This window comes from Scyliorhinus torazame, chromosome 17 (assembly GCF_047496885.1).
Source record: "Scyliorhinus torazame isolate Kashiwa2021f chromosome 17, sScyTor2.1, whole genome shotgun sequence".
NCBI classification, from domain to species: Eukaryota; Metazoa; Chordata; class Chondrichthyes; order Carcharhiniformes; family Scyliorhinidae; genus Scyliorhinus; species Scyliorhinus torazame.
This window is the reverse complement of record NC_092723.1, coordinates 133,213,830-133,228,031: the sequence shown is the minus strand read 5'-3', so window position 1 is coordinate 133,228,031 and position 14,202 is coordinate 133,213,830. Positions and strand designations below refer to the sequence as shown.

Sequence of the window (14,202 nt, the reverse complement as noted above, 5' to 3'; positions counted from 1 at the left end):
AAATGGGTGAGATGATGTAATCACCACAAACAGGGGGCGGGGGCTTGATGAGATGACGGCGGATCACCCCACGCCGAAATCCGCGCTGTGATTGGCTGTATCACGCTGGTTCTAGAGGCACGCGGCCCGGCACCTCCCCCACCCGCGCTGGTGCCTACTCAACCGAACTTGGAGCAATCCGGCGGCTGATTGGTGGGAGCTGGCTTCTGACGCGAGCCGCGCCCACCTCTCCTCTGATCGGTCAATGGCCTGTTCCACTATCAATCAAGCAGGTGGAGGACGGGCGGCGGGAAGGTAGCCCCTCCCCTTTGTTTCCGGTAGCAAGTTAGCAAGTTAGGTTTGTCGCGCCGTTTATTGACATGGTTCTACGGCAAGTGAGCTCGGTGTAAACACGACTTCGCGCCCCCACCCCCACCCCAGTCCGGTTTCTCGTCTCCCCGTCTCCGGTGGCGCCCCACCGTATATTCGGACTGTTTAAGATGAATAACGGTGGGCAACCGTACCCTGCTGCCGACTCGACCATGATGTTCGAGGACTCGAACCTGGACAATCTGACCCCGTCTCTGACCGAGAGCAGCGAGATCGACAGTACGCTGCTCAATGACATTGATGGTGAGTGGTGGGCAGGCCCTGGATGGGCAGGATCCACGGGGCTGTTAGGTGGAGCCTTTCTCTTGTGGTCATTACAAAGCATCTATTGGGTATAGCCTGGCAGGTATATTAATGTTCACTGGCACCTTTGGTGGATTGGCTGGCAGAACAGGACACTAGCCTAATGAGCTTTTTGGAACACCCAAGGGTTGAGCTTGGCATCTCTGGAGCGTGGCCTCTTGTGTCTGATAGTTGTGGGTAGTAATTAGGAATGTGTGGCATTCCTCAGCGAAACAATTGAACCCTAACCCTCTTGCTGGTATCAAAATTAAGTGTGCTGGTAACGTTTTGCTGGTTAAAAAAAAATAAAATGTGGCTTAATTCATGATTTGTCTATGAATGTAAGCATTTGTGTACATAGAATTGTGTTCTGCTTATAAACTTTGTGCAACATTTTAATTCCGTATACCGTGCAAAAGTTAAAATCGGATTTATTTATCATTCTCCAGTTGTAAAAGACTCAAATCCAGGGTGGTACTGGCATTAGTGCAGCTTCACTCATTTACTGATTTTTTTTTTCTTCTTAGGATAAATCTTTCTTTCTAAGTTACTCATTTTAGGGGTTTTTCACAGTAACTTCATTGTAGTGTTAATGTACTACTTGTAACAATAAAATATTATGAATTATTATTATTATTAAATAACTTCAATTAACTTCAAAACAGTGATGAAACAAATGCATTTATGAAAAATAATGTTTAGAACTGAACACCACCCTGAATTATTATGGAGTATTGAGAAATGATGGTGATTGTATTTGCATTTAATATATTAATCATATTGCATTTTGACTTGTATGTACATGTATGTATGTTTTTAGAAGTGGAGAGTGAGCATGCTGTTTGTCCTGATGCCCAGTAGCATTGAATACAAGGTTACAGTTGCTGAGTCGTATGTTCAGTTTCAACCAGACCCCTTTCAGCCTCTCAGGCAATGACGTCAGGCCTGGGTTACTAGCGGTTATTGCCTTCTGCTGCTGGGGAATTCTCAAGTTCACTGACACATTGATCGAGACACGTATAGCATCCTGGAAACTTTGAACTTGTGCAAAGCCAAAGGCACACATTTTTGTACTTGACTGTAATCCTTGATAAAATTTCAATTCCAAGAAGCCCATTTTTATTTCTATTTATTTTAATAAATTTAGAGACACACTTCACTTTTTCCAATTAAGGGGCCATTTAGTGTGGCCATTCCACCTACCCTGCACATCTTTTGGGTTATGGGGGTGAGACCCATGCAAACACTAGGAGAATGTGCAAACTCAACACAGACCGTGACCTGGGACCAGGATTGAACCTGGGTCCTCAGCACCATGAGGCAGCAGTGCTAACCACTGTGCCACCATGCCCCCCCCCCCCAAAAGCCCTTTCTAATATTTTTTAAATGTTAAGATGTTTCAGTATTTTAAAAGCTTGAATTTTCTGGAGCTGGAATGATTGTCACAGTAGGAGATTATATGATTTTTGAAAAATGTTTTGAGTGAGTTTGAAGGCTGACAGTTTATGTTGGAATGAGCTTTGAGAGCAAATGTCCGATAGTAACCTCTGGTTATTCACCTTTCTGAATTAATCAGTGTCCCTGGAAGTTTAGACTGTTAAACAAATCCTTTCTGTCATGTCTGAATGGTTAGCCAAACATAGCGAGCGATTGGGGCACTTCAGCGATTGGTTCAACCAGATCACCTCATGAAAAAAAAACAGATTTCCAAGTCCGCCCCTCAATTTGAATACAGTCAGTGGATTTTTTTTCTTAGGAGGAGGAGGAGGAGCAGGCAAGAAGTAAAGCAGTTCTGTTTGCTTACTGCTCTGCAATGTGGTTTCGTGCATGCACTGTTCCAAGAGGCTAAGCAGCTAAGACCCTGAGGTGTTCTTGTGCATTACTGAAAATATTGCTCTTAATGTAGCAAAATTACCATTGTAGAAAGTTTTGAACTGATAAGGTGTGGCAATGGACTGCACATTTGAAGGTAATAATGTTAAAGTGTAGTTTACTGTAATGATTGAGGTGTGTTGGTGCAAATGACCTAATAATATAATTTAATATTCTTTTCAATTGAATAAGTTTCTGTTCTCTCATTTTACAAGATTGTTATATTTGATTTTAGATGTCTTTATTTCAGTTTTAGCATGTAGCATTGAATGACATCAAAAAATAATTACGTTTATTTTGAAAACAAAGCTTTAAAAACATTTGTGAATGTGGACAAATTGATTTTAATGAACATATTTATGCAATTTGCTTATAGTTGCAAAACATTAGAACCGATTCAGGATCTGCAAAATAGGGTCGTTGGCAGTAGTCCAAAATACATGGGTGTCATGGAGATAAGTGCAACTAATGGCAACAGTATCTTCTGTGCAAAGTCTGGGTAATTGGGAATTGATGTCGCTGTCATGATTTTCTAAATTTGAAAAGGATTTTTATTGTTCTGATGTAGTTTTGAATGGACAGTAACTACTTGCTTGAATTTAGCACTTTATCAATACTTCAGCATCACAATTAATTATTTTTGAACTTCAGTCACTATTGTTGCATTGGCAACTTTCATAATTTATTTTTGTGGAGCACATCTGCAATTAGGGAAGAACACATGCTTTCATCTGACTATGATAACTGTTCCATCAGCCCCTTTTGTACTGTGTAGTCTGTAAAGGTAACAACTTATTTATTCAATCATGTCATTTTGGGTTCTGCTTGATTTACAGATATGTTACAGCTGATTAGCAATCAGGATGGAGAGTTCCCGGAATTATTCGACAACCACTTTACTAGCAGCCCTCTGCAGGATAGCAATTCACCCGCCCCACCTAACCAGGGGTCACTGAACTTGTCCCTCGACAGCCTCTTGGGGAGTAGCAGCAAGAGTCAAATTCCTGTAAAAATGTACCAAGGGACTGTGCACCAACAGCAGCTTCAGCAGCCGCAGCTCCTTCGGGGTCCTTCTCCACAACATGTCAAACAAGAAACTGCTCCCATCCAACAGCAGCAGCAGCCTCTCATGATGTCGCAGAGTTTTACAGCCTCAACACAATTACAGCCACAATTTGTGCAGCAGCAGCAGTTGTTGAGCTTTCAGAATCCAAATGGATTTACAGGTAATAGATTATCATTAGCATAGCTTTGAACAAAGCTGATGATTATTTTATGATCTGGGACTTTGACAGTTAAATAGAAATCTTATAAATAGAAATGTAATCATCTTTGCGTGTTCATAAATGTGTATTTATTGTTCATTGTTCTAATCCTATTTCAAAATACAGTAATCAATGATAAACTATAGATATGGGACTTTGAGCCTTTTAAACTGGTATTTGCTAGTTCTTAGTATTTGTGTAGTTAGCAGGAAGGAAAAAAACAAACATTCAGCTTATCATAGGGGCAAATAAATGTTGATTAAATAAAGGTGTCCTTTAGATACTGAGTGTGACATAGCACTGTATAAAATTGCAAAGCAAAGTCACCTATCTTTTCCCTCATTTTCCTCCTTCCTCTTAAAAACATGGAATAGTGTGGGCATAGTATCAATGGGTATATGTTAGCCTCTGGCATGGCATCCAAATAGTTATTCATCTCTAAGCTACTGATAGGGTATTTGACAATTAGAGGGGCGGAATTGAAGGCATTACAACCAAGTACATTCTTTTCTACCCTGACACCACCTATGTGAGGTTTCTGGTATTAGCCAAAAATTAGACTGACTTTCCATTTTTTAAGGCTAAGAACAGTTATACTGCCCCCTACTGGCATGTATTAACTCAGCACAAACTAGGTTGAACATGGAGCTCTCTGGTCTTTGTTAATTTTCACAATAGGCTATTTACCAGAGAAGTAAGGTTAAATCTACACAAGTCATTAATTGGGCCAAAATTAGAATATTTTGTCCAATTTTAGGTCCTGCCCTATTCACAGATGAGTGCAAGTGTATTTGGCAATGCATGTCAGCTTGTTTAACTGGAGAAAGTCACAACAGGGCTGGTTTCTGTTCACGCATGTCTGTTTTCCCAACAGTGGTTTCCATCATAAGCAAAAGCCCTGATTGATTTTTTTAACTGCACTCTTCTCGTAACCTAGTGCTATTGAGATTGACTGTGACACCCTTGTCTCTGCACTATCGAAGATCAATGAAGAATTATGACTGAACGTGGAGCCTTCCTGTAATGTTGGGGCCCCATTTCACAACGAGCAAGTGCATACCAACTGAACTATGGAAACAGTATTTGAGTTGAATGGTTTGGGTGGGGTGTCTTCTATTTCTTTGCACGCCTTGCATCTAATAAAGTGCCACATAAAAGTCTACTAAGTAAGGTACAAACTTCTAGCATTGGTGATATATTAGCACAGACGGAGGACCAGCTGACAGAAAATAGAGAGTCAGGATGACTGAATAACTAGTGTAGTGCTACAGGGATCAGTGGTGGGGCCTCAACTATTTACAATCTTTATTAATGACTTGGCTGATGAACCTAACTGTATTGTAGCCATATTTGCTGATGATGCAAATATAGATGGGAAAGCAAGTTGTGAGGAGGACACAGTCTGCAAAAGGATATAAATAGAGTAGAAAATTATTGAATGATTATAGCACAGAAGGTGGACATATGGCTTTTTGTGTCTATGCTGACCCACTGAAGAAGAAGTTTATCTACTGCCACTCCCCTGGCTTTGTCCCATCGACCTGCAAATTTCAGGTAATAGGAACATGGAAATTAGGAACAGAAATAAACAATTCAGCCCTTCGAACCTGCTCTGCCATTCAATCTGATCATAGCTGATCTCAAATTTGAGCTTCCTGGTCTCAAATCCACCTCCCCACCTATATATCCCTATCCCTTTAACCCGTATTTTTATCAAAAATGTGCCTATCTCTTTCTTTTAAAAAAAATATTTTTATTGGTGTTTCTCATATTTATAAACAGTTGTATATATACACATCACATTTTTCTCGCCTGTGCTAATTTCCTTTATTATGCAGAGGTTTAGTTTGTCCTTCGTTTAACTGACCCTACGTGCCTTTCATTGCCCTCTGGATCGGTCTATCCTTCCCCATTCACCCCCTCCCCGGCTTCGGCTGTGCTTTTCTTTTATTTTCCGGACAGAGTGGAATCATCTCTCGTGGTTTCCCTGCCCCCCCCCCCCCCCCCCCCCCCCAAAACACCCACCCCACACACGATTGTTAACTTGTCTATCTTGTTTACTCCTCGTTGCTGGCCTCGAACAGGTTTTGGAACAGCCCGACAAACTGCCCCAAGTATCCAGGAAGCCTTCCTCTGACCCTCGGGTGGCGTACTTAATCTTCTCCAGGTGGAGAAATTCCGAAAGGTCAGCGAGCCAGTCTGCAGCTGTGGGTGGTGCTGCCGATCGCCAGATGAGCAGGATTCTCCAGCGTGCGATTAGGGAAGCGAAAGCAAGGGCGTTGGCCCCCATCCCCATGTGTAACTCTGGCTGCTCCAACACCCTGAAGATTGTCATTATTGGGCATGGCTTCACCCTCACCCCCACAACCTTGGACATTGCCTCGGAGAACGCTGTCCAGAACCCAGCAAGCTTGGGGCAAGCCCAAAACATGTGGGTGTGGTTGGCCGGGCCCCTCTGGCACCGCTCACATTTGTCCTCCACCTCCAGGAAGAACCTGCTCATTTGGGTTCTGGTCAGGTGCGCTCTCTGCACCACCTTGAGCTGAGCCTTGCGCAGGAGGAGGTGGAGTTCACCCTGCTCAGTGCTTCGCTCCAGAGTCCCCATCTTACCTCTGTCCCCAGTTTGTCCTCCCATTTTTGTCTAATCTCTCGTCCAGTGGAGTCCGGGCTCTGTCCAGTAGCTGTCCGTATATTTTCCCACATAGGCCCCCCTTGTTGCTTGTGCCTATCAGGTCCTCTAGTAGTGTGCTTTCTGGGGCCCCAGGCTACCCCACTGTCTCTTTGCAGAGGAAGTGTTTTATTTGGAGGTGTCTCATTTCCTGTCCTTTTGCTAGCCTCCACTTCCTCGTCAGTTCATCTAGTGTCGCCAGTATGTGCCCTACGTGGAAGTCCCCGACCGTCCATGTGCCCCTGCCCCGCCTCCATCTTTTGAAGGTGGTATCTAGCATGGCTGGGGGGAATCTGTGATTGCCGCAGATGGGGGACATTTTAGTTATCCCGAAGTAGTGTCTGAGCTGAGTCCATGTTCTCAGCGTGGTCGCTACCACTGGGCTTGTGTATCTTGTTGAGGGGGATGGGAGTGCTGCTGCAGCTAGGGCCCGGGCGGTCGTTCCTTTACAGGATGCCTCCTCCATTTGTACCCAATCTGTGTCAGGTTCTTGTACCCATCCCCTCACTCTTTCTGCCGTTGCTGCCCGGTGGTAGTATTGTAGGTTTGGTAAGGCCAAGCCCCCTTTAATGTTCCTTCTTTGCAGTGTCTGATTTGGGATTCTCGGGTTCTTATCCCTCCCACACAAACGCCCTGAAGTGACTGTCTACGTTTTGGAAAAAGGCCTTGGGGAGCCCCCCCCCCCGGGCCAGGGAGAGTGGGAGTGAGCCCCACCTTTGAAGGTCTCTTCTTACTTCCTCCACCAGGCTGGTCAGGTTCCACTTGTGGATCCGTGTCCAGTCTTTGGCTATCTGGATCCCCAGGTAGCGGAATCTGTACTGGGCTGTTTTGAACGGGAGCCCCTCCAGCTCTCCCTCCCCCATTTGGGTTCACTGGGAATGCCTCGCTTTTGCCCAGGTTAGGTTTGTAGCCCGCGAAGGTTCCAAACTCTCTCAGCATTTGCAGTATTGCCTTCAGTACCTCCTGTGGCTTCGAGACATAGAGGAGCAGGTCATCTGCATAGAGTGAGACGCTGTGCTCTCTGTCTCCTCTCCGGATTCCCTTCCAGCTTTTCGCGTCCCGCAGGGCTATCGCCAGGGGTTCGATGGCTAGCGCGAACAAGAGTGGGGGCAGCCCTGTCTTGCTCCGCTCTGCAGCTGGAAGTATTTAGAGCTGGTGGTGTTAGTTCGGACGCTTGCTTTGGGAGCGTTGTACAGGAGCCTCACCCAGGCGGTGAACCCCGCTCCTAGCCAAAACCGTTTCAGTACCTCGAGGAGGTATTTCCATTTGATTCTGTCGAAGGCCTTTTCTGTGTCCAGGGAGACGATCACTTCTGGTGTTCTCTCCCCAGAGGGTGTCATTATTACGTTCAGCAGCTGCCTGATGTTTGCTGTGAGCTGCCTACCCTTGACAAAAGCGGGTTTGGTCCTCTGCGACCACCTCTGGTACACAGCCCTCCAGCCTTTTGGCCAGGACCTTTGCGAGTATTTTCGCATCCACGTTCAGCAGTGAAATGGGTCTGTATGATCCGTATTCCGTCAGGTCTTTATCTTTTTTGGGTATCAGTGAAATTGTGGCTTGCGCTAGTGTTGGGGGCAGGGTGCCCCCATGCCAGTGTGTCCGCGAACATGTCCCTTAGATGTGGGGCCAGGACCGGTGCAAATTTTGTGCAGAAGTCCGCCGGGAACCCATCGGGTCTGCCCATCTGTCTTCCTCCACAACTGGTAGTTCCAGTCTGTCTAGGAACAGTCTCATCCCCGCGTCCCCGTTGGGGGGCTCGGAGATGTACAGTCCCCGGTAGAAGGTCTCAAATGCCCGATTGACCTCCTTTGGTTCTGTTACCAGTCTGCCTCTGCTATCCTTTACCTGCGCTATTTCCCTTGTGGCTGCCTGCTTTCTCAGCTGGTGAGCCAATAGGCGGGCGGCCTTGTCTCCATGTTCGTAGAAGGTCCCCTGTGTCTGACCGAGTTGGTACACTGCTTTCCTAGTGGATAGTCGGTTAAAGTCCATTTGCAGCTTTTTTCTCTCCGCCAGCAGCCCGACGGTCGGGGCCTCGGAGTATTTTCTGTCGACTTCCAGGATGGAGTCCACCAGTTGTTGCTTGGCCACCCTCTCTTCCCTATCTCTGCTTGCCTTGTAGGCTATGATCTCTCCTCTAATCACGGCCTTCAGTGCCTCCCAGAACGTGGAGGATGAGACCTCCCCATTTTGGTTGTTACTCACGTCGTCCCCTATGGCCCGCGATGTTTTCTGGCAGAAGGCCTTGTCGGCCAGGAGGTCCATGTCCAGCCTCCATGTGGGGCGCTGGGCACGGCCTGTCTCCAACCTCACATCCATATAGTGTGGAACGTGGTCAGAGATAACGATCCCTCCCAGCACTTGCCCTGCTCTGGCCCTGTTTTACCTTCCTTTTCCCTTGTCTCGCCCTCCTGTCTGCCTTTTTCACCCTCATTCGCCTTGCTTCGCTCGCTCGCTCGCTCTCTCTCTCTCTCTCTCTCTCTCTCTCTTCCCCCCCGCCCCCCCCATTGCATTGAGAGGTGGAATGAGCCTGGGAACGAGTCAGCACAGTGCACCAAACACGTGTGTACAGTTTGTGATCATATTGTCTCTGTTTGTGGTCTGCCTGCTGCTCTTTGTTCTGATTCTTCTTTTCTTTTCCATCCCCGTCGCTTTCATGATGGCCGTTGTGGCTGTCTCTCCCCCAGTTTGTTCGCTCTAACGAACTCCTCCGCAGGGGTGTTAAAAAACAGCTCCTTCCCCTCCAATGTTACCCAGAGTTTGGCCGGGAAAATCATCCAAAATTTCACATTACTTTTGTGGAGGGCTGATTTGGCCCTGTTGAATTCAGCCCTCCTTTTGGCCAGGTCCGCCCCAATGTCCTGGTACACCCTTGTGGTCTTCCCTTCCCACGTGCTCGCATGCGTCTGCCGGGCCCACTTTAGGATTTTTTCCCTGTCTTGGAACCTGTGCAGCTTCACGATAATCGCTCTGGGCTGCTCCCCGGCTTTGGGCCTGGGTCGGAGCGACCTGTGCGCCCTGTCGATTTCTGGGGGGTTTGGAAACTTCTCCCTTCCCACTAGCTTGCCCAGCATTTGGGTGATGTAGCCTGTTGGATCTCTGCCCTCCATCCCCTCTGGCAGACCCACTATTTTAACATTCTGCCGTCTGGACCTATTTTCCTGGTCCTCCACTTTCCCTCTTGGGCTCCCCTGGGTTGTTACCAGCCTTTTCACCTCGGTTTCCTGAGTTACCATCCTGTCGCTCTGGTCCGAGGCGGCCCTCTCCAACTCCTGAATAGTTTTCTCATGCACCTCCACCTTCCTTTCCAGGCCGTTGATGGTTCGCTGCAGTTTTTCTGTTGTCTCCGCCAGCATCTCCTTCATCATTGTGTGGAGCTCCGTCCTGAGTGCCTCCCTCGTGGCGTTTATCTCCGTTTTTATCTCTTTATGGCGTTTATTTCCGTTTTCAGCACGCTTCTCCAATCCTCCCCCTGTGCGCGGGGGGTGAGGGGGGTGGTATGATCGCCGCGTCCTGTTCCTGCTCGGCTCGCCAGCTTTTCCGCTTCCTGATTCGCCTGAACCTCCGCCTTGCCCCGTGGGGTCGTCTGCCTGCGCGGCCGCAGCTCCTGCTTTTTTCCTTCGCCTTCGCTGCTGTTTCTTCTTACATCTCGCCGTCCCCCCCAATTTATTATTTGGGCATATTTCTGTCTGTGCCTTTCTCTTTTTTTCTGGGTTTTGGTGCGAAAAAGAATTTTTTTTTTTTTTTTTTTGTTCCCCCCCCCCAAAGACGCTTGGGGTTTTTTTTTAATCCTTTTAAAAATGATTTTTTTTAATATTAAAAGGGATTAAAAAAAATTTTTTTTTGGGAAAGCTTTTTTTTCCCTTTAAAAAAGTTTTTCTTTATAAAAAAAATTTAAAAAAATTTTGCAGGGGAGGGACAAGGAAGGTTGAATTAAAATTCTTATTTTGTTCTTGTGATCCTCTCCGTGCTCCGACTTTCAGGCCGTTTCTGAGCGATCCCCACTCTTCCTCCACGTGCAGCTCACCGGGACCAGTCTCTCCTTTTGTTTTCTCTCCCTCTCCAGCTCCGTGGATCGGAGCTTTGGCGCCTGGGCAGGGCCGAATTCACGGGGCCTAAAGAATTTTTTTTTTTTTTTTTAATTCCCCGGGAAAACCCCCCCAAAAAAGCCGTGATTTTGTGGCTCTGCGGGAGTGTCTTTGCTGCGGCCGCTCCATTTGCGATCGACGCCGGAAGTGCCTATCTCTTTCTTGAAAACATTTAATGATTCAGATTCCACTGCACTATGGGACAGCGAGTTCCACAAATTCACCATCCTCTGCGAGAAGTCATGATTCAGCTCCCTTTTGAAAACCTCATTTGACCCTGGCTCACCACATTCTCAGTGCATTCCAGATCCTAATCACTTGTTGGGTTTTTTAAAAAAGAAAAGCTTTTCCTCATGTTGCCATTGCTTGTTTTATCCATGATCTTAAATCTGTGCCTTTTCGTTCTCAATCCTTTCACCATTAGAAACAGTTTCTCCCTATTCACACTGTCCACACCCTTCATAATTATGAATACTTCTATTAAATCTCCTTAACCTTCCCTTTTCTAAGGAGAACAGTCCCAACTTCTGCAACAGGTTAAGTGAATGGGCAAAAATCTGGCAGATCGTGTATAATGTGGGAAAATGTGAGGTTGTCCACTTTGACAGGAAGAATAGAAAAGCCAAATGTCATTTAAATGGAAAGAGCTAGGTCATTGAATCTTTTCAAGGCTGAGTTGCATGGACATTTGTTGAGGGAATCAAGGGTTATTTAAAGTTAGGTAGGAAAGGAGCTCCGGCCACAATTAGATCACCCATGTTTTTTTTGAATGGTTCAGTAGACTCGAGGGACTGAATTGCTTGCATCTGCTCCTTTTTTTCCCCCTTATCTACATCCTTAGAAAAATGCTAGGATGGTTAGTTTCTGACATGTAGAACTCTGTGCACCCAGCAGAGACTCCATAATATAACAGTGCCACATTGATTTAAAACTGGCTTCTGGGAAGACCTTTCTGTTACCGTATCGTCCTGGCAGCCCTTCTCACTGAATTTGTAAGTGCCAGTAACTATCCAAGTCCAAACTGTCCAGAAACATCAGCTGAAGCTGCCTTCTAAAGTCAATGTAAAGCAACTTAAAATGGATGCAATGGCTAAATATTATATATAGGTTTTCAGAGTGAGATGCGTCCAAGTGAGATTACAGTCACTGTTTCAGTATCCCCCAGCATGCATTAATGGCAAACAGTGAAATAATATAGGGTATTAGTTGCAGTATCACTAAATATAATACATGATACAAGGTAGGATGGTGCCCAGTGATTAGCACTGCTGCCTCACAACAGCAGGGACTTGGGTTCAATTCCGACCTTGGGCGGCTGTCTATATGGAGGTTGCACATTTTCCCTGTGTCCGCATGAGTTTCCTCTGGGTTTCCTCCCACAGTCCAGTGATGTGAAGGTTAGGTGGATTAACTGTACTAAATTGTCCCTTAGTGCCCAACGGTTAAGTGGGGTTATAGGGATAGGTTGGGGGAGTGGGCCTAGGTGGGGTGCTCTTTCAGAGGGTTAGTGGAGACTCGAATGGCCTCCTGCACTGTAGGGATTCTATGAACAGAAATTATTTCTTGGTTGGAATAGTACTGGTGTTAGAATCTGCTGTGCTGAATGTGCTGCTTTTTCATTTTCGTAACACTGGCTGAGTGAAATATTTAGTTATTTGTTTAGTAATTTATGAGATGTGGGCGTTGCTGGCCAGGCCAGCATTTATTGCCTGCCCTTAATTGCCCTTAAGAAGGTGGTGGTGGATTGTCTTCTTGAACCGCTGCAGTTCCTGAGGTGTAGGTACACCCATAATGCTAATGGGGAGGGAGTTCCAGGATTTCAACCCAGCTACTGTGAAGGAACAACAATATATTTCCAAGACAGGATGGTGAGTGGACTTGGAGGGGAACCTCCAGGTGGTAGTGTTCTCGTGTATCTGCTGTCCTTGTCCTTCTGGTGGTAGTTGTGGATTCAGAAGGTGCTGCTGAAAGAGCCTTTGTGAGTTCCTGCAATGTGTATCTTGAAAATGGGATGTACTGCTGCTATTGTTTGCCAGTCGTGGAGGGAATGAATGTTGGTGGAAGGGTTACCACTCAAGCGGCTGCTTTGTCCTGGATGGTGTCGAGCTTCTTGAATGTTGTTGGAGTTGCACTCATCCAAAAAGGAGAACCTATTCTATCACACTTCAGACTTGTGCATTGTAGATGGTGACAGGCTTTGGGGTGTCAGGAGGTGAATTACTCGCCCCAGGATTCCTAGCCTCTAACCTGTTCTTGTAGCCGCAGTACTTATATGGCTAGTTTGTGGTCAGTGGTACCTCCTGGATGTTGATAGAGGGAGTTTCCGCAATGGCCATTGAATATCAAGGGGGAAGATGTTTAGATTCTCTCTTGTTGGAGATGGCCATTGCCTGGTATTTGTGTGGCACAAATGTTTGTCATTTTATTTGAGTAGAATTTGTTTGGAAAATGGGAATAACTCTTGTGCTGTGTGAATTTTAAGCTGCAGGAAAGGAAGAGGTGGAATATGCTTTTGGTACTGGGGATCACCAACAGCTGAATCCTCCCTACCAGTTTCAAAATCTAGCTAACTTAAATGGGAAAGTAAGGGGGAAAGATTGCTACTTTCCCACCATATACAATATATATACACACGAGTGTTATTGCCTTGGCTTTTAAGGGAAAATAATAAAACTTAAAACTTGCATTTCATACAAGTTTATGAAATCTTAGCTGTGCTTTTCACCCCACAAAACATTGATTTCCCAAAAGGAATATTTATTTGTAAAAGAAATATGATTTTGCTTTTCAATATTGTTAAAGTACTGTATTCTTGGAAGACATTGAAGAAAAACATATCTTCCATTTTGGCGTTCTCTCAAAGTATTGTCAATGAAATTCCACTGCTCCGAAGTCCAGGACTTCATATAAACTCTTCTTGTACTATTTGGACCATGGTCTTGAACAATTCCAGTTCAAATCCAAATAGTCTAATGTTTGAACCCAGCTTTTTCACTTAGAAAAGGGTGTGTTTTAGCAATGAAGCTTAGTATCTTATTGAAGGAGGCCTTGGTTCCTCCGGAAGGAGTTATCCATTTAGTCCCACTCATTGCCCTTTTAACATTTTTTGGATGCTTTTGTGATTTTGGTTTACAGTAGCATTTTAGATAGGGCATTCCATACCGTGACAACCCACGTTAAAAGGAGTGCTCCAAACTTCTGTTAGTTAAGTTTCTGAATAAAGACCAAATGGATTGCTTGCACAATACAAAAGCTGCCTCCTAGTGGATCAACCAAGGAAGTATTTTCTTGCCAACTGTGTCAATGCTTGTTGGGTGGGTCAACTCAACACCTGACTTCAAAATAATGGTGAATCATGTGAAAGTGTATTTTTCATCTCCTTTCCCCTAACAAGTGAGTCATTAATAGTCTGCAGGAATCAGCCTTTTTACTGTGCTTTTGTCAAGTCTGTTTCTCAACTGATCACGAGAAAATGTTACACGGTCAGCTTTCATTGATTGTTCTCTGAACTCTAAATAAAATGCATAGATGAGGCAGGAATTTTTATATTTAAAATTGCAAGATGGTTGGCCCTTCATTAAAGCTTTAGCCATAAGTGACTAAGCATTGGTTGATGTTAGTAATTGATTAATCCCATCCTCTCTCGCTTTTAGCTGCCTAT

General features: G+C 45.4%; 1 protein-coding gene across 2 annotated transcripts in view; it reads left to right on the top strand.

Moving 5' to 3' along the window:
* Positions 1-325: 325 nt before the first annotated feature.
* srebf1 (sterol regulatory element binding transcription factor 1) overlaps positions 326-14,202 on the top strand; it is a 57,491-nt gene continuing 43,614 nt past the window's right edge. Inside the window, exons 1-2 of one of the 2 annotated variants that reach the window (XM_072481061.1) lie at positions 326-612; positions 3,360-3,749. In XM_072481061.1, coding sequence (XP_072337162.1) covers positions 480-612; positions 3,360-3,749 — 523 coding nt within the window. In that variant the 5' untranslated portion in view covers positions 326-479. Of the gene's footprint in view, positions 613-2,428; positions 2,621-3,359; positions 3,750-14,202 lie in introns of those variants that run through there. The other variant, XM_072481062.1, reaches the window with a different exon arrangement.